The sequence below is a fragment of the Aythya marila genome (genome assembly GCF_965140915.1).
Source record: "Aythya marila genome assembly, chromosome: 10".
Classification (NCBI taxonomy): Eukaryota; Metazoa; Chordata; class Aves; order Anseriformes; family Anatidae; genus Aythya; species Aythya marila.
In genome coordinates, this window is record NC_139051.1 from 7550026 (window position 1) to 7576789 (window position 26764).

A 26764-nucleotide genomic window follows, 5' to 3' on the forward strand; every position below is an offset into this window, starting at 1 on the left:
GTAGTGAAGGATAAAGGCTGAACGTCTCAGCAAGTTCTTTAACCAGCCAAGTGCTCTGTAGCTGCTTGGCTTGGTCCTTAGGGTGTTCCCACAGCCCTCAGGGCTCTGCTCGGCCCTTCTCACAGGTGCTGTCACCCGTTTTGTGCATCCACCGGTTCTTCGGGGCTGGAACTGGCTCTGCTGCAGGTGATCAGGCAGGGGGAGGGCTGGTTGCTGTCCCTGGCTTGTGACTTGGATCAGCCCTGGTTTGGGATCAGATGGGGTTTTCTGTGTTTTTATTTTTTTTATGGTTCATCAGTATCCTTCTTTCCCACCAAGAGTAATATACCCTGCCTTTATTAAGAAGTATTGGCTTCTTTTTTTTCTGTGTTTATTTTTTAAATGTTACATGCTTCGACGTCAATGTTTGCATAGCAGAAGGCGATTTGTCCAAACCGCTGCTTTTGTTTCAGTGCTGGCTTCCCAAGGATGAGCGCATTTCCTACATAAATACAGTCTTAACACCCCCACCAGGGTGTTTCCAGAGAGGTGGAAGGGGAGCATCTGTATCACAGGCGTTTTTCATCATGTTGTTGAGTACTAATTATTTCTAAGAGGTGGCTTTTCTGGAATGCAATACTAATTTAGAGATTATTGCACAGCTAATAGTGTAGCTTCTGTTTAAGAGGAGGAAATTCCCCCAGATGCAGATCTCCCTGGAACCTTTGAATGAGTCAGAGCACAGCATGACAGGGCAAGGAAACTGAACTTTTTATTAGCCTGGTAATAATAATTTAGCATAGTGATGCTTATTATATTAATCATTAATAACTATTAGCCTTGTTGTTATCATTATTATTATACACTGACTGAAGGGTCTTACTAATGTGGTGTTTCGGCTTTGGACTTTGATGAATTGGCACGATTTAGTGGGCTGTTAGATGCAACCCTGAGGGACTAAAAATAGGCGAGTACCATGGAAGTCACCTCCCTTCTGAACCATGGGGATCCCCCATCCCTATAGGAAGGGGTCTGAAGGCAACACGCACACAGGTTTCTGGTGGTCCAAGTCACAGGTGCAACCAGCAAATTGTTATCAGAGAGATGTCTGCCCCATCAGTGCCCGTGAAGCAGTCGGTTTGTTCTGGCAAACCAATGTGGAAGACAGCAGCTTGTTCAGCAAGACAGTCTCTGACTGTAATAATTTAAACTTCACGGATACCAAAACGAACTCTAACAGGCAGCACTGCATTTCTTGCTAATCTTAGTCCTTGAAAAAGTGGGAGATGTAACCTTCCCTTTACATTTCTTTCCTTCCTTTTCTGCTGATACACAGCTGTTTGGCCCTGAAAGGGAACCAAAACCTTGGTCTCAATGAACGAATTCTGTGCTTTGCTCTGAGCTTCTGCAGAAGAGAAATGCACTCAGTCCTTGTCATGCTGCTTCGGGAGCCAGGGTCATAACTCACATTCCAAGGCATGTACCCACAGACCGCGAGCATTATTTTGAAGAATGGCTGCCCAGTTCCAAGTTGCACCTCTGTGGCAGGCAACTTTCTGTTCTGAATATGGTTTTTCTTTCCATTTTATCTTAATTATTTTCAGAGACCAAAAATGATCCTCATTGATGTGATTTGTAGCTATCGATGTGTTGGTTGGTCCTACCATCACCCCTAGCAAGCTCTGTGCTGGTTGCACTCTCCGGGGAGAGGCCTGGTCCCAGCCCCTGCAGGATGGCTGATTTCGTGTCAACAGGGAGGCCAGCTTGAGAATTTAGAAGTCATAGCTCAGGCTTGATCGCTGAGCTATCATGACAGAGCCCAGAAGCCTGCCAGAGCTGGGCACAAAGGGTTTTCGGCCAGAGGAAGCAGTGGAGCAAAGATCTCCATGGGGAGGGCTGCACGGCCCAGTCAGGAGACCTGTGCTTCAGAAAGGCTTCTCCCACAGGAGCAGTCCTCCTGTCAGGACTCCTTTCTGTCCCCACATCCCCACCTCTGCCAAGCGTCAGGAAGTGGAGGTTTTGCCTTGAAATATGTAAATATGCTGTGACTGGAAAAAGCCTGTCAGGAACTGCCTCCTCCTGTGTGTGGAAGGCTTGCAGGTGCTTCAGCCCCACAGCTAAGTCTAAAATCTCTCAGTCGATGATGAAGGAGCAGAAAAACTTCGAGGTCTCTGCTTGAATCAATAGGAATTGAAACCAAGGCCCCAAGCACATTCCAGCAGGGAGGGAGAAACTTTTGAAGGAGGCCTGGATTCCTATGCAGGGCCCATGGCCTGGCCTTGCAGGTTATGTGAACACCTCTGGAAATGTTCCCGTGTCTTATTCTGTCACTTGTAATCCCATAGAGTGACAACATACTGAGGCTTTGCTGGAGCAGGTCCTTATGCCAGTTGGATATGGACTGAAATCCATTTCAAGTTATGTGACCAATGTATTTACCATTAAGCTTTTAATCAAGGGATTGGGATTTGAGGATATGTAGATCTTTCTTCCATGTAGTTTGGGATGAGCTAATGCAGCTAATTCTAGCCGTACAAATTATTCGGAAGCCAATAGTACTGTGTTGTGTTGGAAATACAGGTGATTTACTTCCCAGTTGAAGATTGGGATGTGATAAACTAAAGAAACAGGAGCAAGCTAAGTGCAGTGATGTGCCTGGGGCCGCACGAACCAGTCAGAGCCCCGTTTTTTTTCGTGGTGCCCTAGCTCAGTGTATGCCGCACACACACCTCAAAGCATCCTTATGCAATGCCATAAGCAGCGGGTGTGAAGGCATGCTCAGAGATCAGGAGATTGTGGGCAGCTTAGTTTTTAAGCCCTTTTGGTGTCGCACATCTCTCATGGATGATCTTGCAGAGGGATTTGTGGGGTTCAGGAGTTCTCTGGAGAGAAATTGAAAGAAAGTGCCTTTTGAATTAAGTGTTTTGCCATCCTTTTCATGGCCTGCAAAGCGTTTGCAAAGGCAGACGGCGCTTTTTCTTCCCCTCTCTGTTCTGCTTCGTCTGTTTTTCATTTATGTTGATTTATCACCAGTCGTAAATCTGTAGGTATCTCTGCACGACCTGCTGGAAAGCTGCACGATGGGTTTGCTTGCCTCAGCTCTCCCCAGCCCTGCAGCTCAGTGCATCCTTGCAAAGCTGTGAGCAGGGTGTGCTGCTACATGGATCGGTAGCTGGGACAGCAGGGGGGGATTTCCACATTTCAAATGCCCACTGTGTGGGTAGCCTGGCTGCCACCTCCCCTTACACGGCCACAAGGACTGATTTATCCTGCAGTGCTCTGCAGGAGAGCAGTGGGCACCCATGGGTGCTGCCGCCAGCACGATGAAGGGCATGAGAAATCTCTGCTCGGGTGCCAGCAGCTCTTCACGTTTGGGCACACAGCGATGCCATGCTCCCCCAAAATATGTTGGAAACCTGCTCAGCTCGTGGGGTAAGCATTTAGGCTGGAGTTAGCTGGAGGGCAAACCTCTTGACCTCGGTAGGTAAAGCACGTTTGGCTCCGGCTGTTGGGTGCTTATGTGAAGTGTGAGAGCCCGAGCAGCCAGGCAGCTGTTAAAATACAGCAATTTACGGCTCTGTTAGGAGAGACAGCACTCGGGCAGGGAGGGGCCACTCGTACATCCCAGGGAATATTTTTGCCGGCAGATCTAGCGCAACCCCAAAGCTTATGAACTGTGAAATAAGATTTCTCGTAGAGAAGGAAGCGCCGGCCCTAACCGAATTGTCCAAGTCCTTTGTGCGGTTTTAAATCACTCCCCCCCAGGACACTCTGACTGCTGTCTTACGGCAGCGGAGGCTCATTGGGTAAAGCAGGAGCTTGCTGGGATGAGGGGAGCAGGCACTGATCCGCAGCTGCTCAGCAAATGCCCGCAGATTTGGACGCGATGGGCATCCTGCCGAAGATCGGGTTTTGCATACGTAAGAGCAAAATGGTGCAGAGCTCCTTTTCAGCAAAGACAAGGGCGTTTGTCACTTTCGGGAGCCTGCACGCTGGATTACTTGATGAATTTTATAACATTTACAAATAGAGAAAAACCGACACTGAATGGCTTTTGCCCAGCATAAGGCCAGTTGGGCACTTGGCAGTTACATCGCCACACAGCCTGGCCAAGAATTAAATCAATGTTAAGCCTCTCCTGCTCTCAAATATCCAACGAGTTTATTGGAATTTTTTCACGGGGTTGATGGATTTTTTTCACCTTTCCCAAAGTTTTTGAAAATTGCTTTCTAGCTGATAAGACAATATGTATGTTCTTAACAGAGCTGTTAAACTTTTTGTGTTTAAAAAAAAAAAAAGAAAAGGTACAGCGCCCAGGAAACTTGAGCTTTTCTGCTTGAAATCTTGTTTCTGGTACTGCTGCTGATCAAAAATACTGTGTGTCTTAGAAGAGGAAAATTTTGGCACAGTAGTAGGTACAGAGAGTAATTCATTGAATTAATGGAAATTTTACATTGTACTAGAAATACTCTTAGGCTGAAGGACTGATTTTAGCAAGTCTGCCTGGCCAGAGGAGAGGCAGCCCAGAGCATCTCTGTCATACGGCGGCACTTGGAGCTCCCTGCTGCTGGGATGTGTGCTGATACCTAATCACATCCTTCTTAGAACAGCTTGCAGAAGGCTGCTGCTTTGTTAAAAGCCTCTCCCCCTTGGCAGCAGCCATGTCCAGCTCCTCCTTCTGTCCCTTTAACAGTCAGGGTCACAGGGACCGATTTGAAGAGAAAACCCTCATCAGGCATTCCTTGCAACCAGCCCCAACCAGCCTTGTTCGTGTTGCACCTGGCCTCTGCTTTCAGTGAGGGGGTTTGCTGCAGGGAAGGGTTGTTCTGGCTCTGCCCCATGATTTCTTCCCTTCTGGATGACGATCATTTGATATCCTTGGAGCTGTCCCAGTGGGCCAGGAAAGGCTTGGACAGGTCAGAGCAAACACTGATCCCTGAGCATCCTCCCTGAGCATCCCGCCCGAGCAAGCTGCGAGGAAGGCCAGCATCTCCTTTGCTGTTAGATTGGTGCATCCAGAGGGTTTCGGAGAGGCCCCACCACAAAAACCTCTCTTTTCATTTTAATCCGTCAGCCTGGAGAGGGTAAGTGAGGCTCAGCTGCTCTCTGGCAATCCGTTTTTTGGCTGCAGTCCCTGAAAGAAGGGATTGCCTGTACACATCAAGTGCCTCCTCCTGCAGTAAGAGCGTGCGGTGAGCTGGGCAGAGCGAGGCACGGCCATTGCAGAGCCCTTCCGAACAGGAGACAGCACTGTAATGACCCCCCTGCCTCACCACAAGCTGGAAACCAACAGCACTGTAAGACTAACAAAATTGCAGGAAGGAAAACATGCTCCATGCTTCTATCCATGCTGGGGCCGTGCTGATGCTGCCCAGCCCCTTACAAGCAGCCCCGATGTTGCTGCCCCAAGAGGTGGGTACCCCCTGGGACTCTGTCCTTGCTTCTTTTTCCTCTCTCATCTCAAATCCCAAGACAGCTGGCGGTCCTCGAGTTGTAATTTGCTGCACAGAGGATTAGCATGATGCCTGGGGTATTAGTGACTTAAGCTACGCAGACAGCTTAATGTCCTTCACGTTCCCAATTGAACAGGGAGCTCGGCGTGCTGCCTTCCTGCAGGGACAGAGCCTTCAGCTCTGGTTCAGAGCCATCACCAGAGCTGGGGGCTTTCAGGACCAGGTCCCTTCCTTGCTCGTACAGAATATTTCCTCAAGCATCAGCATCGTTTGTGGGAAAAGGATGCCACGGGTCCAATGTGACGGCTCATCGCTTTATCTCCTAGAGCAGTGGATTTCTGATAAGAAGTGGAGGGCCTCCATGCAGTGAATCACTGTGGGGGCCACGTGTTTTCCAGCTGGAGCACTCGGTGGTGCCGGATACCACAGTTCCTAGCACGCCTTGACTGAGAGATTAATTATTAATTGAAGGGGTCTTATGAATTTTTCAGTATTTTCCCTGATTGTGCATTACAAAGCGAAACCATCTTTCCTCAGACAAAGATCTCTCCTAAAGCCCTACATCAAAGCTGCAAAATTGTCACCCATATTGTGATCTTGTTCAGCCTTCACATCCGGCGTGTTTGCTTTGAAATATTTAATCTACCTTTTGCTGAGCTACATGGCTCCCGGCGCGGCAACGGACAAGAGCCCTGAAGCTTTCTCCTGGGGGGTTTTGGCACCAGTGGCCGTGCACAGCACAGCTTTTGGGCTGTGTTTTGGGCAGGTGGGTGACCACACCAGTGCTTCAGAGGCTTCCCAGAAGCTCAGCATCTTAGGGGAAGCATTTTTGGGATTATTAAATCAGCACATTGGAAAATCAGTGCGACCACTGAGCCAGTTTAAGTTAATGATTTTAGGAGGACTTAAGCTGCAGGTTCAGCTCTCTGTGTCAGTAACCTTCACTTATTTCAGCTGGACAGGGTTTGGCAAAGCCCAGCTCCGCAGCAGCACCAGGGCAGTGCTGGGTGCCAGCAGGGCTCGGCCAGGCCACAGGCAGGTCAGGCACCTAGAAAATCGATGTGGGTTTATTTCTGTTCCCCATGAGGCACAAAGGAGGTTCCTGTAACATGGTGTATGTGTTGCCAGTGGATTTAAAGTGTGGTTTTCCATCAGCAACTGGTTTGTGCTCTGCAGAGGCAGCATAACCATCCTCTACGGGAGGGGAGATGCTTTCCAGCAGGCCCCAGCAATCGGGACTTGGTGACATTTGCTCCCGGTGCCGGGAAGCGGTGTTCACATTAGCAGTGACTGGCAGGGAGGGGTTAGACCCTTACGTGGTGCCGGTGCTTTCAGGCTCCTCTCCTGTGGCTAGTGACAGTGACGCCGACAATGCCTGTCACTTGGGCAGCACGCTGTAACTGCCAGGCTAATCGCTGCACGTTGCGTCCCGTCCTTATCAGTCCTTGTAGCTTACAAACTTCTTTCTGTTGGCTCTGTCACTGCGATGGCTTGAAGCTCAGAAGCTTCGTGGTGCTGAAAGCGCAGTATTTTGGTCTGCTCCCCTAACGCTTATAAAAATCATGTGTAAAAATCAGTCCCCGTTAAACTGTTAATGCCCTTGGAGTGCCCGTGGCCTTTTCTGGGGCGAGCCAGGGCTGCAGCTTTAAAACTCCCAGGGCTCAGCCTGGGTGCTCCAGGGAGGTGAGGAGAAGCACAGGGTTTAGGCAGGGATGGGGTAGGGCTGGTGCATCTTACCGCAGGTCTTACGGCTTCGTTAGCCTGGTTTGTTTACCTTCTCCTCCACCTTTAAAAGGCACAGGGATTACCTGCTGCCCCTTTGGGATACCACAAGGAAAGGTCTTTGTTTCGGAGGGGAGGAAGCCAAGGGGCTCATACGGGTGCCTGGTTTTACTGCCCTGCATTCAAAATCACATCATGAGCATCTTCAACTTCCTTTATGTTACTAGTGCCCATTAAAATTTATTCCCAATTAGCAGTTTATATGTAAGAAATTGTCTTGTGCAACATCCTTTCCTTGCAGTTGAGCAGTCACCATGTGGTTAAAAGCAGGCATATGCCCTGCGATGCATTCAGTGACAGACTCGCTGTGATTCTGGGAGGTTTTGGGCTCCGCTCAGAATCTAATCTGCATAATTTTATTTTATTTTTATTGTTTTACTTTAACAACTGTTACACCAACGTAGATAATCTCTGCAGGGCAAGCAGAGAGAAATAATACTGTGTGCGGGTAGACGTATGAAAACATCTAATTTACCAGCAGGCAGTTGGGTAATGATCAGTTGAGAATTGCAAATTATATACGTCATATATTTGTGACATGCTGCTGAAGAAAGGCCCGGTGCATATGACAAATCATATATACACTGGAATTTATAATACTTTTCACATTTAATTGACTGGGGCAACCTTATGATTTATATCTTTGCTTTATTCATAGCATACCCATAACATAGTCATAATGCAGAACGAAACTAATTCAATTTCTCCTTGACTTTGTAAATCATTTATATATTTGGCTGTCAAGTATTTGAATATAAAGTGGGCATGCATACGGCAGAAAATAAATAGCTGATTCTCTAGTTAAGAAATTGAGTTTTAATGATGTTAGGGTCTACGCTGCCCTCCTTGGACATTTGGCATTGCTTAGATAGCAAGGATTACATTTGTCCCTTGCCTTATTTCACAAGCAGAGCATGTTTTATGGGCACCAGCCTTGCTCTCTTAATGGCCCTATATAGCGTTATGACTGTGTAAAAGCTCCTCAGCTTGCTCTGATGTCAGCAGGAGCAGCGAGTGACTGAGCTGCTGGCTCTGCTGCTCCTCGTCACGAGAGCTCTGCTCAAACTGACCAGGACTGCAAACACCAGGACCGCACACGCCGACTGCAGGCGGGGGCTGTCTCGTTAGTCCTGCTCGTTGTGTAACAAGGAGGAGATGCTCTGACGAGTTTTTGCCATGGAGCTGTTATGAGGAGTCATTGAAAACACAGCCTGGTGATGCTCTTTGTTTCTTTTAAGCACTGGGTTATCAGGCTCGGCCGCATCGCTGCGCTGAGAAGCTCTGGAGAGGAGCGCCTTCGCCACTGGACCACCGCTGAGCAGGTGCCAGGGGTGGTTGTTGCCTCCCAGGAAAAATAATCTTCTGCAGTCAGATCTCTCCATGACACAGTTTTTGACACCTGTGGCATCGCTAGAAAACATCTGCAAGACCGAGATAGTGCGGGGAAGTGTGAGACAGCGTGCTGGCTCGTTATCATACCGCAACAACATCTCTCCTCCTGCAGCATCCTTGGTTTCTAAATTTAGCCTGGGAGTTATTTTGGGTAATGTGTGATTAGCCTCAATTACTGCAGCTCGGATGGAACTCAAATAGTGCCCCCTTTTACAGAGCTGCAAAGCCATGGAAATCTGGGATCGTGCATTTCCTACCCTCAATTAAGCAGCTCTGAGGTGCTCGCACATCAGGGGAAGTCAGTCGTGTGATGCTTTTGCTCGTGGAGGAATTACTGGCAGAATTAATCCCAAAAGGTGCTGGTAGTTCCTGGCTCCATGCTGCTCTTGGGATCAGAAGTATAAAGATGAAGACTGCAGGCTAGGAAGTGCAGCTGGAGTGAGTGAGATCTGGGTGGCCAAGCCAGAGCTCATTGAAGCTTCAGTGGAATTTGGATCAGGATCTAAAACCGTGCAGCTTTCCAGCTTGAATTAAACCTGTAACAGAGGCTTTCAACAACTAACCAAAAGTATATTTTCCCTCACTCTCAGCCATAACGAATGTCAGCTCTCTGGAAAATCAGCTGTGGTGAAGCAATATGCCAATGTCCTCCACAGACAGCTGTGGGTCTGGGGGGAATCGATGTATTTTGGCACGTGCTTGGGAACCTCGGACAGAAGAGCTCGTAGCTCGCCAGGCTGAGAACAGAAACTTCTGTCTTTGCCGTGGCTGGAACTTCGCAGACTGCACTGCAGCAGCCTGGTGTCTGTTCTGCCAAGCAGTTTGTCTCCGGAGGAGGATAAAATGCAGAGAGGTGGTGAGAGCGACCCCAGGCTGGTGTAAAAACCTCGTGGATGTGTGGCTGTTGCTGGAGAGCTGACACACAGCAGCCCGTGGCTGTTCTGTGTGCTGTAGCCAGAAGGGGTCAGTCCTGTGAAGCCACGGGGGATCCCCTCAGAGCCCACAGCTGCTCCAGGCGCAGGTCAGGAGGCTGCTGTCTGCAGGCAGGATTTTAGAAAGGGGCAAAGATGAACTTGGAGCTTTCAGAAAGTGATTGGTGAGCGCTGAGCTTGGGTCTGTGAGCAGCCTGTCTCCTCCAGCAGGAGCCAGGAAGCAGCGCTTGGTTTGGGAGCCAGCCCTCCCTCGTGGAGTTGTGTTTGCAAGACGAGGTGAACCAAATCGGTGAGGTTTTGCACCAGGCTGAGCGTGGTTTCGCAGCTCCCAGGTGGAGCAGTGCCACGACCGCCCTGCTGCCAGCTGCTGCTGCACTTTCCTAGCCCATTGCTGTGGCCAAAATGACCCTGAAGGGGTCTAGAGACTGCTTGGAGTGGAAAGCTGCTATAAAATTGCTGCTTCGTTACAGCAGCTCTCGGCTTCTTTGGGGTCTGGTTTTGATTTTGTGCTTTTTTGTTGTTCTGTAATTTACGTCTGTGCATTCCCCCTAAAAATAACATATCTATCTCCGAGTCCTACCAGTGGCAAGCTGCTTGCCGCAGTCACCTGTGTCTTACCCATGTGCTGCCATTGCTAGCTTAGCAGGCAGAAACTACTTCTTGCCCTCAGAGGATGTTTCAGGGCCAGGCAGATGCCACACACCAAACCACGGGGCTGTGGGCGGCGTTGCAGAGATCTTTGCTGAAGGCTGGGTGCATGAATTGGGTGCTGGCACGTGGCTGTAGCAATGGGGAGGAAAGGGAAAGAAAAATAAGCAAATGCTGTTCATTTCTGCTGAGTCTTCTGGCTGCTTCTGTCTTTCTCTGGATGCCAGGCAGGGGCAGGAGGGTGTCTGCTTGTTGTGGTGTGTCCTGTCCACAACTGCCCCAGCACCAGGGCATTGCTGCTGAGTCGCTGCAAGACAGCTCCACGGTCCAAATTCCTAGCCAGGGTACTTTATTACAACTGCTTCGTCTAATCCTTGGTAAGAAAGGGAAGAAATGAGGGGAATTAACCTTGAAGAAGAAAAGAAGGCAGGTCCTCACCCAGGTAGGCTGGGGGCCTCCTGGCTGCAGGGCTGGTCTCGTGGTCGAGGGCTTCCACCCCTCGGTCCCCACTGCGTAAGTCTCAGCTCTGGTGAGCCAGCTCACAGGGGCACCTCGAGGCATTCACAGCACCACAAGTAACGGGAGACACTGTGCAGCTTCTGAAGGTGCTGCAGGGGTTGACTTGTTAACCTTGATTTGTTTTTTTTTTGTTGTTTTTTTACAGCTGGACAACCCAGACGAGCAGGCGGCACAGATCAGACGTGAGTTAGATGGGCGTCTCCAAATGGCAGAGCAAATTGCCAAGGTAAAATAAAAAATCTTCTGTATTAAGAAGCGTACAAATCGTTTGTTGCTGTTCCCAGGTCCTGTCGTTCCCTCGCATGTTTCTTTTCCCAATAATCACCGGTTCAATGTGAGCATTTCTTTAACTGCAAAGAAAGAACAATTGCAGATGCTGCTGTTCTGTGACTTTGCTGGAATGTCCCTGATGAGCTGGGAAAGTTCAGGTGCCTACAAAATGTTTAGGTGCCTGATGAGTCCTCAGCAGTGGGGAAGAAAATGTCCTTAACTGCAGCAGCTAGATGTGCAAGTGCACAGCTGAGCCCTGTTTGTCAAATTTATATGCTGAGTAACAGGGCGGGTGATGGCATGCAACGGGAAGCCAGGAATTGCACTGCAGGGGTTTGTGCTGTTCAGTGGGCTGCTGGGAGCCACAGTTCCCTGCCTGCAGGTAGACACTGCCTCACTAAAGGTACTTTAGATTTGCTGTCCCAGACGTGTTCATGTTTTGCATGAGAACATTGAGGCCAGCATTGCCCCCCTATGGGCATCACCGCCACCTAGAGCAGCAGACGGGGGAGCTCCAAAGAGTTTTTGTAACCAAGCACTCAGCAAACTGCCCAAGGACCCTTCTGTAAGGAGGCATCTCCCTTGTAGCAAATTGCACCCTCACATGGTGCAGATTTACCTGGCCTCTGATAGACCACAAGCAGAGAGAAATCCTGGATCCTGTTGACATCAGCATGGCCAAGATTTTATCCTCGCCTCTAATCAGATGCCCTGAGTCACAAATAAAGCCATAATGGGGCTGAAGACATTAGGAATGATCTATCTGGCTTCTTGATAATCAGGAAACTATTCCCAGAAGGAAAACAAAAAAGGTCCCCAAGGTCCCCCAAGGCTGGGGAGCTGCTCTTCAGCAGGCAGCCTCCCTGCGCGGTCTGTGAGTTGCTGAGCCCAAGTGCTGAGGCTTTTATGGGCAAAGTCATATCAGAGCTGTTTGCCACCTCACTGAAATCACCGAGTGTAAAAAGCACAGCGCATTCATTTATGGCCAGGTGTTTGCAAGGATGCCCGTGGCACCTGCTTGCTCACTCCCCACTGACACTTAGGGAGCTGCTGGGGAGGCAGGTTCTGGTTTCCCCCACCTCACTGATAAATGCAGCCAGGCAGCCAAACGATGGCACGGCAAAGAAGCAAATAACTGCAGCTCCTTTCCTTTGTTCGGCTCTTGGCCCCCTGCCATTTTATTTTCAAGACAATCTATGGGATTTTTTATTTGCAGTGAAATGTAAAGCCCCCGCGTGGTGCACTACTGCTCTGATTCTGAGGTGGGCAGCCAGGCACCGGGTGCCAAAATGAGATCTCCTGATTTTGTTGTTTGATTTTCTCTTTATGGCACGTGGGACAACAGCACGTATGGTTCAGCAGCAGCCAGCAAAGGCTGCAGCTTCGTGAATTATTTTTGCAAACAAGGATTTGCCATTTCCACTCTCCCCCCAAGGATGCTGAGAACAAACTGTGCCACTGCTGGCCTTGCGAGAGGCAGTCACGAGAAAGTCCTGAACACAACCTGACATTTCCCAGTGCAGAACTCAACCTTCGAAATACAGCAGTGCCGCTGGGGGGGAGGCTTGAGGTAAACACAGCCTACCTCTCATCCGTTTGGCAGGTATTGGTATTTATTCTCATTCACATTGCTGCTGCGGGCCCTCTCTCCCGAATGTCAGATCCCACCAGCGCCTGCCTACGAGAATCCTTCTTCTTTCAGACCCACGGACGCTGCCTTTCAGAGGCATCCAAATGACCTTTGAGTCCTTCTCCGTATCCTCCTCCCTGGGCTGGGCTGCTTTCTCTCTGGCAAAGGGTAGGCTCTCAGTTCGGCTCTGCGAAAGGACGGCATTTGCAATTTCATCTCCACTTCGCAGCTTTTACTGCAGGTTTGCTGCACAGGGAGACTTGCAGGGCTCAGGGAACTGACACTGAGGTGGCCCTCACACACACACACACAGCCTTCAGCCTGAGACCTTGAAGATCGTGCCCAAAGCTGAGCAGATGTTGTAAAGCTGACTCCAGACAGGCTTTTCACTCTGTTTGTACTTTTCCAGAAGCTAAACAGAAGCAGACTTGCAGCAGAGAGCTCGGTGGTGCCAAGGACGAGGTTTGTTTTTCTCTGCAGCCACATGTGTGCCACTGTCCTGTGGTGCCTTTCCCACCCAAACACCTGGCCTTGAGGGCAAGAAGGAGCACATCTTGGGGCAACTAAAAGAGACCTTGTGACGGCACCAGAGCAATAAGTCCTTCTGTGGCTGGACCCACTCCGCTGCAGCCTGCTGGACTGGTTATTCCTTATACTATCCTAACACTTTCACCCACATTTGTCCCCATTTCTAGGCCTCTCCCTTCTCCAAGTATGCATGGAGGTGACTGGCGTTCTTTTTTGCTGTTGTCTCCACTCCTTGATCCTATATTCTTCCAGACTTCCCTCAGCTCTATCCCCAGTTAGCTGGGTAACTTGGTACCATCTCTTCATTTCCCTCATCAGACCCAATCCCCGGTGAACTGTTAGGCAGCACTGCAAGCTACCTGGTTTTAGCCTCAGTAGGAGAAGCTGCTGGTAGCGCGCAGAGAAACATAGTCCTTGCTGCATTGGTGAAGAGGTTTGTGGGGGCCGTGCCAAAACCGAGTCCCTGGAGAGACCGGTAGCAGCAGGGTGAGCAAGCAGTGATGTTTGAACATCATTGCTTCAGCAGTAGTCCTCAAAACCTAAACCAGTTGTGTTTTGTTGTTGTTTTTTTTTTTTTTCCTTTTCCTAGAAGTGGCTTGCACCTTTTGTAATGCATATGCAGTAACACAGACCCATCAGGTAGCTTCTTACACAAGGTCTAATTTACATGAGAGAATTGCTTCCTGAGATGGAGGCTGGAAGCATGAGACTGTATTTTAACTGCTTGGTGTGAGTGCAGCCATGAGTGGGGCTTGTAACGGGTAAGCTGCTGAGGATTGATGCAAGGACTAGTGCTGTGGAGTATTTTTTTCAGCAGCCTTTTGACAGCCTTGTGGAAGAAACATGACCTTGTTTTCTTCTCTAGCATACACTTTACAAACTGCTTTTTTATGAATTGACACTGAGAAGATACTTCGCATGTCAGCATCAAGTTCTCAGGCTGCTTTGCTGTCGTGCACCTGGTGCAGCCTCATCACCCGCTGTGAGGTGTTCAGAGCCTGGGGAGGCTCAGGGATGGGCAGACCTGTCAGACATAGGGCTTAGACCAGTGTGGGAAGCGATTCAACGCTGATGTTTTGGGGAACATCACATTTTGCTCTAAGTGTCAGCTTGGTTCTAATCTTTAACCATCCGGTGTAGTCCAATTAGTGAAGTTCAGAGGGTGTTTTACCCCTCCTTGCATTTGGGACTATGCCTTCCAGCCCACACGCTGTCAGTTTTGCCTTCTTAGGCTCCTCTCACCTCTAGAAAACCAATGGAACAACTGCTCAGCAATGTTTTCACATAGAGCTGGCACATCTGAGAGACTGGGAAACAAGTCCCAGAACATGAGCACCCTTTGACTCGTTAGTAAATTGCTGTCGGTCACAAAGCTCAGCTGAGACCAGGCCTGGGGTTTTGTAATTGTGAATAAACTTATATGAAGGAGGCCACGTGCAGACGGAAAAGGAACAAAATGCAAGTGCATGTAGGAAACAGTAAAGTTGGAGAAGTAGCAAGCAGTAATTCTTTGGGAAGCTAACAGTAATGGTTCTGCATTGCACAGGGGGAAGCTGCAATTTGTCGGCTGGTTTGTGGCTGTTCCCTGCCTGCCGACCTCTCTGCAGATGCTCCTGGGGGTTTCTCCCAGTGCAGCAAGTGGTTGCTGCTCCTCGCCACAACTCATCCTCTTGCTTTTGTTTTTGAATCCAAGGAGCGCAAGTTTCCGAAGTTTGTGTCCAAAGAAATGGAGAACATGTACATCGAGGAGCTGAAGTCGTCCGTCAATCTCCTGATGGCAAACTTAGAGAGCATGCCCGTGTCTAAAGGAGGCTCCGAGTTCAAGCTGCAGAAGCTGAAACGTAGCCACAACACCTCAATAATTGACATGGGAGAAGAAAACGAGAACCAGCTTTCCAAGTCGGACGTGGTGTTATCATTCTCCCTGGAGGTAAGCTTCCTGCTGTCTCTGCTCCAGCAGACAGCCTGCAGAGCTGGGATTAAAAATCTCAGCAGCAGCTTCTGCTGGGTTCAAGCGTAACAGTTAGAGGGAGAGAGGTCAGTAGAAGTCATTTTCTGATCTCCATGAGGAACAGCTCCTCTCTGAGTTACCAGGAGCTTTGCCTGAGGTCAAGCACTATATCCTTTCTGTTTTCTTACCATCTTGTTGGAAAAAAACAGTGTAAGATAAACCATCTGGAATTTCCTACTGATGTATATTGGATGGCTTGGTAATCTGTGTATTTCACCAGCCTCTTCTTAAGGCTTGATTCTGAGTGTACCCCATAACCCTGGGCAAAACCCATCTCCCTGTATTGCCTCTGAAACCACCAAAATAATGCAGGGTTTGATCCAGACTCTAATTTTTATGTGCTCACACTTGCCTGGCTACTTCACAGTTTGTTTTCTGCAGCACGAAGGGAACAAAACCAGAACTTCAGGCTGGCAAGTCTGCCTGCATAACATTACAGAGGTTCCTCGTTGGCACGCCTAGTTCCCGATGTACTGAAACACACTGTAAATGTCAGTGTTTAATTATTGCCACTTAGAGGTGTCACTTTATTTCTCTGCACGCCGTGCTTTCTCTTTGGAGAATTGTTAAAAATTGCTGGGCTTTGAATGCACCCAACAGATTGTGGGGAAGTGCTGGGCTTTGCTGGCTCGCTGTCTGCTTTGTGTCGAGCACAGAGTTCCTGCATTCAGGGGTTTGTCCGTGCACCCAGGGGAAAGCAGGGTGCTGCAGGGACCCACGTTACATCCAAACAGGCTGTCAGTTCTGGAAGCACTGCTGCTGCTGTGGCTGTTCTCAGCTGGGTTAATTGTTCTCTGCAAACATCTTGGTAGTTTAGGAAAGCCATTTACTCCACGGAGTCATCAGCGTTTCAGACACACCCGTACAGAGTTGTTGACTGTCAAAGAGTGGGTTTGTTACGTTGTCAAAACAACTATTAGGATGGGGTCAAAAATGTAGGATGCAGAGAAATCAGAAACTTCTATTTCTGTGTGGTTTCCTGTTTATTTCTCTCCCTAAGAAGTCTCTTGTGCCAATGCAAAACTTACCGCGCTAGTTGTCCAGATTCAGTTTAACTCAATAGATGTCTGAAACCATCTCTCTAATACTCAGCTCAGTCTCACTAAAAATAGAGCTGTGGACCCAGAGACAGTGCCTTCAGTGGCAGCATCAAACAAAGCCTGACTTCTGAGTGTCTCCATACGGAGGGAACGATCACAAAGCCCTAGACCTCTCTGTACAAAAAGCCTGTGCAGTGCGTATAGCCATACAAAAAGGGACTTGTCCTTGCAATGGGACTCTGAAACACTTTGCTCCAGCTGAACCCCATCTGGTGGGAAGCAGGAGCTGAGTGAAGCACTGACTTCAGGAGCTGGCAGGTCTCTTCACTGCTCTGTGCATGAAACTCTTGCTGCAAGAGAGTTTTTGCTCATCAGAGGGTTGGCGGAGTTCTGTGTTTGAGAGAAGGGCTCCTCGGTGCCAGGGCACATCAGAAGACTCGAGGAGAGGAGTTTTAAATCCTGTGTATGTATTTCATAGGTAGATGTAACAAAACATGAGCAGCAACTCCCACAGTGTTTCCTGAAGAAATGTTCAAGGTACGTGGTTAACAGGGTTAGCCAACTTTAAAGTAAAGGAGAAATTTCCTGCAACAACTTTGATGGCAATTTCTTAATCTTGAAAGCAGGCTTTTGGCACAGAGTGGGTGGCTGGATGTGTGTCCCCTCGGGATCAGCAGAGCAGGGTCTGAAGGAGGCTGCTCCTCTCCCACCACCTTTCTTTGCCCCACAGGTTGTCATCATGGAGGTGCAGGGGCTGAAGTCGCTGGCCCCCAACCGTATCGTGTACTGCACCATGGAGGTGGAAGGTGGGGAGAAGCTGCAGACTGACCAGGCTGAAGCCTCGAAGCCGACGTAAGTCTCGGTTTGCCTTTTGCTCTCTCCACCATGCTCTTCTCGACCAAGTTGCTGCTGCTCTGAGGAGCTACAGATGACTCTGGCTCCTACCTGGTGAGGCCAGAGGGGTCTGTGAGAACTTGTGGCGAGGGCTTCCTTCTGCAGGGGAGAAACGCCTTCCTCGTACACAGAGCATCACCCCACGACTAAGAATGGCACGTAAGCCCTGACTGAGAAGGAAAAAAAGTGTTAATGACAGGCTTATGTCTCCTTGTAGCCATAGAGACATAAATTTGTGCCTATACGTAAGTGCTTTGCTAAATAGGGATGGAGTTAAGCAGCTGCTTAGATAAATACTCATCTGAGTGTCCATCTGAACTGGTGCCGTCAGGTGTGGGTACATAATCTCCTCCTCCCTGGCAGGGTTTTAGCAGTCCTACAAGGAAGGGAAATGGCTGGTGGAGACATGCTCTGGCAGCCACAGCCAGAGGTGGGACAGAAGAGGAGGGGAAGGCTCCAAGTTGCTTGGTCAAAGCTTTATCTGAGGCCATGTTGTCTGGGTTCAGTTCAAGGGCAGAGTGTTGTTCTGTCCTCTCTGACCTGGACCCCAAATGCCTTTCTGCAGCCCAATACTTTGCTTTTCCTGTCTTCTCCTGTTGTTGCATTAGACTGCTAGTGGTCATTAATCTTTGTTAGTTTGGAAGGAGAAGATCATGAACAGTTTATTTCCTTTCTGATTTGGTAGATTAGTGACTTGCAGCACTCTTCACGTGGATGTGAGACCATTTTCCTCTGGTCCACTGCAAAGATTTCACACCCTAATGAAATTCTCAGTGCACGTCCTCACAGCGTGTAACTCCTGGGGTGAAATAAAGCATCTTCCAGAGATGCTGAGTGGTGTAGAGGGGCTGCTGTTGGGACATTCCCTCTCTGGTCCCATGTCCCATCTCCTCTGAGGGACAGGCCCCCAGGGGTGTTTCCCCAGGAGCTTCCCAAGCTTATGGGAGGGAAGCTGCGAACCAGCTGAACCTGCACGGTTGCATCATGTGCAAGTGCACGAACGCTGCATGCGAATGGCTCGAGACCAGTGCTCTCGAGGAGGTGTCAGCTAACGTCTTCCATCAGCTGCTGTCCTCCCGCAGAGGCACAGAAAATGCTGATGCCTTGCACCCTGCACGGCACCGGCAGAATAGGAATCTGCTGTAAGCAATTTAAAAACAATATTCCCAATCAGGGGAAGTGCTGCAGCCTGCCTTACTTTTCAAATTGCTCTAAAATCTGCTTCGGAGAAGGAAGTAGGAGAGCTGTACATGGAAGAAAATTTCCATAAGAACCTGCGGTTGTCACTATTTTAGGTATTTTTGTTGCTTCACAGGGAAAGTTGGGCTCTATTTAGGGGAAATTACTGCTACCCATACTGAATAGTGTGCTTCTGCTGGGTTACATTTACTTGTTTAGCCCGCTCATTCTACTTCTGCTCAAAGGATCTGTCCTTACATACTCAAGCCTAATGCTGCAAGCAATAGATCTGTGTGTACAAGTGTTGTTTGGAAAATAAGGGATGCAGGAGTGAGCTCTTTAATTGAATGGCTCTTTTTACCATAATGAAATGTACAGTGCCTGGGCAGAAAGCCATCAGCCCTGAGGAACATGCAGCCAACATACTACAGCATGGTCCGAGTTACGTAAGTCCATCACACTCATCCTCCCTGCGCTGGCTTCCCACAGAGGTGCAAGTCAGGTTTGAAGTCTTCTAGGTTGCTCCACCCTTGGGCCAATATGTAAGAAAAAGCCTTGAAAGGGCCTGACAGTTCCATTCCCCAAAGGTCTTGGGATGTTTTCCTTCCAAAATTAAAGGCCACCCAAGCCAAAACTCTGGAAAAACCTTCCACAGAAACCAGAGACCATCACAGAAAACCTTGACTTTTTTCTTGTCTGCATCAGAAGCACGTTGTTCACCTTGCTTCCTCTGCCAGACACAACAGCCCAGACGGGGAGCACCAAGGCCTCGTGAAAGCAATTTAGTGCACTTACCTTCTCCTCTTCTGACAAGAAGGAAAAGAGAGAATGAACGAGATGTGACGTGTTTGTCATGTTGCTTAATACATGACTTGGAGGCCCTCAGGTATTGCGGTGGTGAGGCAGTGATAGAAGCAGCTCAGAAAGGTCCGTGGTGCATTTTAGAGCTGCGCTGTGCTGCAGGCTTGTGAAGTGTCTCTCAGATGCCAACGTCGCTCTCACTGAGGCCATTCACACCACATCCACTCAGGTTCTTTTTATTGTAAGAGAAACAGCCATGGGTAAAGGAACTAGGTCAGCCAACGCATGCTAAGATTGCTCCCTGAAGTGTCCCCCAGACCTGAAGTTTTTGGGTGCTTTTGCACTGGGTGCTGCCGAGCAACTGGGGTGTGCTGAGCCTCAGTGCTATAAAAGTGTGAGTGTTGTAGCAGGGAGGTTTACCCCTGTGTATCCTAACACTTCTGTATCTCAGAGGCTCTAAAAATAGAGCTGCAGCTCTGAGTGTCTGCGGTCAGTGAGAAAGAGCTGAAAGCAGTTCTGAAAACAGGCAGGATTGTCTTAGGTTAAATTGTAGCTCTTCAAACTGCTCTAAATTCTGGTTTGCCATCATTCTGGAGGCTGCCTGAGGTACAGAAGACTAAATTTCTCATACTTACTCGCAAGGGAAAAAAAAAGGAAAAAAAACACATTTGAATAGCCAGATTCACTGGAAAACGTCCATTCTTTGTGACAACCCCGTGTCTGGGGAGCTGGAAAGGAGAGCCTTGCAGGGCCCGGGAACCATGTCAGACATCTCCTTTTTGCTTAAGAGTGACTCCTGGAGTTGTTCCCTGTATTCCCCTGTGTGCTCGAAGTGGCAGCCCTCAGCCAAGACGCTTGGGCTGCAGACACGGGAGGCAGGGGCAGCTCCACACCTCGCTGCTGGGCTCCATGCCTCGGGCTGGCACCCACACACCTCGTGGAGAAGGACAATCTCCCAACCAGGGAAGGATTTCCAAAAGCACCGGTCCAGCTCATCTACCATCCAGTTCTGTGAGAGATTTGCTTTGCTACTGCAAAACCAGCAGTTTTTGAGAATAAGATGTTCAAAAACATCACAGTGCTTTTGGAGCTTGAATGGTGTTTGTAGATCTTGAAAGAGGCAGGGTGGGCAGTGAAGTGTACCAAGCAGTCAAATCGGCCGTGTGTGAGGGGTTTGGCTCTCGGGCTGGCATTAACTGCTTGTCCCTTTTTCCTTCTCAGACTCCACGTTGGATTCCTGACATTTTAAGCACAATCCCTTCATGTAAGGATTATCTGCCTCAGCACGGGTACTGAGGATGGCACAGTTCTAGAGAGAGCCAGACCTGAAATAGCAAGGGTTATTTCAGATCAGGCTTGCCGTGTATTATTAGTAGTGCTTTTAATAAGTTGTGTAAGAAAAAGCCTTTGTATTATGCCCTAACCCGCAAATGCCTCTACATAATATCCGAAATCCCAGGCCAAGCAGGATTTTATTGCTTTTTGTGCTGGATCTTTATTCTTGCAGATATTGGAGGGTTTTACTTCCCTGCCTGTTATCTTGATGGCTGCCCTCTGCAAAGCCCAGAGGGTGAAGCGGCTCCTGCACATCTCCAGCAGCGCCCTGCCAGCTGCTGCGACTTTGATGCTGCTGCTTCTGCGGCCAAAGAGCAAGGTGGCCGAGGGGCTGGGAACTGCACACAAGGTCTGGTGACAGCACCCCTGTCCTACAGCATCCAGCAAGGCTGCTGGATATATTTAATCACTGACCTGTGCCCGTAGCAGTGCTCACGGGCTGTACCAGTGATTCATCTACTTACGGTACCACAGTTCTCTGACGTGAGCAAAAGAAAACAAAGACCAAAACAACAAGGAGGTCCTACGTGCCTTGTAAACAAACACTGCATGGTCACCTGGGCATACTTCAGCATGGAGATAAGTCTTGTTTTCCCCATGTGTACAGTGGTGAAAATCAGGTGCACCTGCTTGGAACTCAGCGCTGCTCCCCTGGCTCTGGCCATGGTCTCATTCTGAGCTTAAATCTTCCTCCTTGCTGAGTGGCCTCTTCAGGACTAGTGCAAGTGTTGTGCTCAGAGCATGAGAAGCTTATTATTTCGTGTGGAGCTTAGTATTTTGGGAGGAAAAAAGATCACTCTTTATTGCCTTGTTTTTATTTCATGCATTTTTCTTATGTATGTGCTGTGGGGCAGTGCTGGAGAGAGGACAGAGCTCTTCTGACTCCATGTCAGAATAAAGCAATGTTTTTGGTAAACTTTTAAACCTCCCCATCTCTGCCCCCTTCCCTTCCCTTGGCTATTTTGCCAGGAGACAGGAGCCCTGCTTTACCTTTGTCCTTGCTCCCAATGCTGCTCCCCGATTTGCTTTCAGGGTGCCCCGGTGGCTTGGCTGCTTCTCTCTGCTGCAGCAGGCTGCCCTGGTTTGGGTCCCTACACCAAGCCGATCACTTGATCAGTGTCGTAGCCTCATCTCGGTGTGCAGCATCCAGCAGTTTGCTGTCTGATGGTGAGCAGGGGCAGGACCACAGCTCGTCTCCACGGTGCCATTCGGAGCCGGTCCCCTTCTGGGAGATGGGCGCAGGGCAGCCAAATGAGAAGTCGTGCAGGAAGAGAGACTGCAGAGCAGGGATGCCCTCTCTCTCTGCAGCAGGGGAAAATCAGGGCTTTTCTTGCAGGAATCCCCCGCCTCAGGCCCCGCAGTTTGAAGGGAGGCTCAGTGGTTTCGCGTGGAGTAGGAGCGTGATAAGAGCATTGTGCTGCAGTCGGTGTTTGGTCGCCGTGGCTGGCTGGGAGATGCCGTGAGCACTTGCCCGTGGTGAAATCAGAACGGTCCTTTTGAGATGAGCTCTCATGTATAAATGACAAATAAACATTCTGTGTGCTGTAGAACAAATTTAACTCCGCTAAACTAAAGGGGTTTATACGAATGTGGGCAGGAGCAGAGCCCCTAATTCCCATTGTGCATCCCCCATGCAGTGGGTGGCTCTCAGACGGGTACAATCCTGCAGCCCAGGGGCTGTGCAGCTCATGGCTTTGCTGCCTCGCTGCTGGGATGGCAGAGCCAGGCAGGAGGAGCAGCTGCTGAACACTCGGCTGCATAACCCGTGTGCTCCCAGCCCGTGCTACATCCACATCTATCATGGTGTTGCAGAGGTATTGCCAGTGCTCAGGAGGACCTGTGTGGCTACGTGGGTTTAAGCAGTCATCCACATTTAGGTTTTCATCCCTAGCTAAGCCCTGTGTAAGCAAAATTCATGATGCTGGGTTAAAAAAAAAAAAAAAAAAAAAAGCAATAGGAAAATTTAGAAGGAGGCTGCGATGCTATTTTTCTTCTCCCCTCCCTCTCCGAGTTTGCTTCAGCATTAAATATAAGCTGCCTTAATTACCCAGACTGATTGGCTTCCCTTTCCACTTGCATGGTTTTGTTTCATAGCTGTGCAGATGTTTACAGCTCTTTTTCCCTCAGGAAGCCTCCAGGAGCCTTACGACTGTGTAAAAGTAGGTGATGGAGCCCTGGGTACCGCTAACGTCAGACACCACCGCTTCTGAGCCGCACACCTGGCCTCGTGGGTGAGGCGCTGAGCAGAGTCAGTCTGCCCCAGGGGGAAATGTCTTCCAGGAGACATCTTCAGCTTTGCTCAGTGCAGCTGCTCCAAGCCCGTGCTGCTGCTGCTGGGCTAAGAGGTGACAGTGGCAGGGACACAAACGCCATCAGGTGGTTTGTTTTTAAGCCACCTCCGTCTAGGACTGAAGTGTACAGAGTGGCATCCAAGTCCCTGCACATGGTTTCTTCATATACAATTATTTAGGATGCCTAGGAGCCCATTTTTTTTATTTTCCGATGAGACCACATGTGGCTTTGCTCCTGTAGGATCCTGCTGTTAGTTCTGTATGAGCTGCGTTTCAAACACCCGTGTGTGTGATCCTGTTTCCATAGTGCTCCTGAGATTTGTTACGATATTCCCAGTTTTGAAAATGGAGGCTGTGGACAAGCCATTAAGCACAGCAAAAAAAAAAATGCTCTAAGAGGTTATTAGCCAGGTAAATTTACCAAGCTGTCGTTTTGGGGAATTGTTTCCATCTGCCTGAGCCTCCTACAGGAAGCGCTGCTTCTTCCTACAAGCTCTGGGTGGGGAAATTCCCTTTCCTCTCCTAGGTTTGCAGCATTTGAGGAGCCAGTGGTATTTATATGGCTCACAGGAGGATGGAAGAAACTGGTTTAGTTTAAGCACTTTAGTTTTTCCCCAGAATAAACACGAGGCTTCACCGCAATTCCCCTACACTGAGCATCGCTCAGATGGACGCAGGGGTGAGGTGTAAGCCCTGGGCAGCTTTCCTTCCCTCTTTTTTCCTTCCTGGTGCCCCCACGTTGTTAACCACTGCTCCTTCTCGTGTGCTTCCTCCCTCTGCAGAGGTTTTTTGAGAGGAGCGTGGGGGTGTTCACTATGTGGGAAGAGCTCAAAGGCTTAGTCCTGCCCTGTCTCCATCCTCCCTCACAGCACCAGCTGGCTGTGTGGCAGGCGTGCAGGTGGCCTCCAAGATTTAGTCCTGGTTGCAGTTTGGGTTTGGTTATTTTTTTTGTTCATTCTGGGGCAACAAGGGGAAGTCATTCAAACACCAGGCACTGCTCATAATGGCTGTTTTCTGCAAAGTGCACTCATGGTCCCACCCGTGTGCTAGCAGCAGCTGCTACACTAGAATCTGTGTTGAAGAATAATGAAGGCTTGTTCCTACAGACGTACCTCTTGTAGTTATTTCTATTCACTTACCTGTGGTAGCATGTCAGTGCAGGCTCTGGCTGTTTTCCCTGACCTTTGGGATGTGCATAGCATGGATTTCACATGGATGCTCGGGTATCTACGAAGGGTTGAGCTCCTTCACCTTTTCTTTCACAGCAGAATGTCTCCCTTTTCTAGCCAACTGTCTGAATTCTGAACTGTTCTATGCATTGGGGAATTACGTATTCCTGTGATAGCACATACATTCAAATTTAAGTAGTCCAGAAGGTGTGATGATGCCCAAGGCAATTTTCATCTACACCCGTCTGCTGCATCACTCCCATGTGTGCAACCAACCTTAAGATGGGCCAGCGAAGACCAAAAGGACATTGAAATGAGACTGCGATCCAGTGAGGTGAAATAATTGCTAAATTAAGAAGAGGGCTGCATAACAAAAGTCCTGGAGTACATGCAGTCTTCTTACTTAATATCCGTGGTTGATGTTCTGGAAAAAAAATAAAAACCTCAAGCCATGCCTTCGCCCAAGTTCTGCACGTCACCCACCAGGCGAAAGGCAGGGATGAGACATGTGGAAGCGCCCGGTTGTTGGTTTATTTATTAGGTGCTGTGTACAAGTAGAGCACATTATCGTTTAACGAGGGGGACTGCTACTGCTGTTGCAGAGCACTGTAGGGAGGTACAGAGCATTTTTGCTGCTGGGCCCGCTCTTGCTTGGACAGAGCTCTCGATGCGGGAATGGTTTCACGGGCCGGCTAACCTTGGCTTTCATTTCTCAACATTTTAGTTGTGTTCTCTGTGAAATGAAGGTAGGGTCCTGTTCTCTGTGTGAACATGGTGAGGTCTCCCGATGAACAGCAAGCACTCAAGGGGAGCTGTGCACTATTGTTGCTACATGGGCAAAGACTGCAAGACATGCTCATGGAAAGAGGGGCTTGCAAAGGAGGCCAGAAGGATGCAGAAACATTTTCTTGATACCCTTTCCACAGCAACTCCAAGGTGTTTCAGATTGAAGAAGTCCCTGAAGGTCGGGATGCACCACACAGGAGCATCTTGCCTGGCTTGCTGTATTTCTCACCTTTGCCAAAAAATCTTGTAGACAAACACAGCTGAGAGCATCTGGAGCAACTTTCTCTCCCTGGCTTAGAGAAGAGGATCTCAGCAGCTGTGGGACCCCTCCAGAGGTGGGAAGAGGGCTCAACAGCTCCTTGTGGTGGGTGCGGGAGGACAAACTCCTGCAGCCAGGGGTTGCTGAGCCCTCCTGTCTGTCTGACCAGACAAGCAAAACGCCTGTCTTGGGACAGATCTCACAGGGAAATGAAGGATGTGGTGTTAGCATGCTTGCTCCAGCTATTCCCAGTGGCTGCGTATCCTTACCTCGAGTTTGCTGTCCATAAAACTAGGGCAACACTTGTGTTTCACAGCAAAGAAAATGCTCACCTAACAGCTGCCTAATGAGACACCTCCAGAGCATCCCTTGGAAAAGAGCTGCTTAAGGACAAGCTGGTTGCTCAGTTAAGTTCCTCAGTAATCAATGCAGAGAAAGGGCTCACCTTCAAGGGCAGCTCACCCCATCACAGGGTGTTTCTGCAGAGCTGGCAGTGTAAATCCTCACCAGGCCTGAAGGTTGGTTTTTCACCCCTTTTTTCACCCCTCTGCAGTTTGGTTTTCTTTGGGGTGGTGAGAGTTCATTAGAAGTGATGAACCACATCTCAATTAAATAATTGTGTGAGAAGGGTGGTGGTTTTGTGGCTGATTCAGTGGGGCATCTTTGCTCTGGTTTGGCACGAGGACTCTTTGGTTGGCAGGTGTGTGGCACTGCAGCCAGACCATGAGCGGCGCTGTGATGGACTTCCACAGGCAGTGCTGGCAACCACAGGCAGTAAATGCACGCAGGCTGATTTCATGAATGAAGCTTTCATTCCTGCTGTATCCGTAGCTGACACACTGATGAAGTATTGTAAAGTACATACGCTAGGCAGCCCTTGTAAAGCAATTACTCTTTCAGTTCAGACCTCCCAGTGAAAGGTTGCTGGGCTTACATTTCCATGTCCTCCTGCTGAGCAGTTTGCCTCTAATTGTAAAATCATAGTATTAAGCGAAAGCACGGGGCATTTTAAAAGCAGTCATCATTTAAATCACGCTAAGTAATCACGCTGCTTACTTTTCCTGTAAATACCCCGAAGATTGTGGTGAATAGCCTTGCTGTAAATCCTCCTCCCAACCAGCCACAGCGTTCCTGCAGAAAAGCAGGGCCTGGGGTGAAGCCGGCTGCAGGACGGCGAGGTCCTGGTGATGCTGTGCTGTGCATAGGCATGTCAGAGGGACATCGCTGGGGCAGGAATGCCATCTCGTGGCCGTAAATAGCTATTATGTGATTCAATCCATCTCCCATCCCTTCTTACAGCTTCCCCATAACTGTGCCTATCAGCTGCGCTCAGGAAGCACTTTGTGCTGAAACCAAGCACCTTATTTTCTGTATGATGAAGACCATCCTTTTCTGGGCTCCTGAAGTCGTGCCATCAGCCTCGTCAGCTCCTCTTGGCTGCTGTGCCCCAGCAGCCGTCTGATGCGGTGCTGGCACAGGAGCATGGTCTGTGGGACGTAAAACTGTGTGGGACACAAACAGTGATCCAGGCAGAGAACTGGCCCTGCTTAGCCTGACAGCACAGCTCAGGGCAGGCACGGCCCCAGCCTCTGGGCGTACCAGGGTGTTCACTTTGTCGCTTGCAGAGGCAGAAGGTTTCACCTCATCAGGAAAACCCAGGAGTTTGTAGCTTATTCCATGGCAAGGGGGCTGGAGGGCTGCTCTATCAGAATGCCCTGCTTCTTTTTATCACCTCTTTGTGAGCCAGCTGCTGAAGGTGTGGGCGCCAGCCTCTGCCAGGTGTTGCAGACACGTACCCGCTGCCACGTCCCCTGCCCTGCCCCACTGACACCTCTCCCGAAGAGGAGCGAGCTCTCTGCTCCCCCG

General features: G+C 49.4%; 1 protein-coding gene across 10 annotated transcripts in view; it reads left to right on the forward strand.

The window, feature by feature from the left end:
* Window positions 1-26764, forward strand: part of CADPS (calcium dependent secretion activator) — a gene marked incomplete at its 5' end in the record, with an annotated part of 195724 nt that overhangs the window by 54580 nt on the left and 114380 nt on the right. For all 10 annotated transcript variants that reach the window (XM_082768147.1, XM_082768149.1, XM_082768152.1 and 7 more), the window contains 3 exons: window positions 10851-10931; window positions 14827-15063; window positions 16915-17036. In XM_082768147.1, coding sequence (XP_082624273.1) covers window positions 10851-10931; window positions 14827-15063; window positions 16915-17036 — 440 coding nt within the window. The remainder of the gene's footprint in view (window positions 1-10850; window positions 10932-14826; window positions 15064-16914; window positions 17037-26764) is intronic.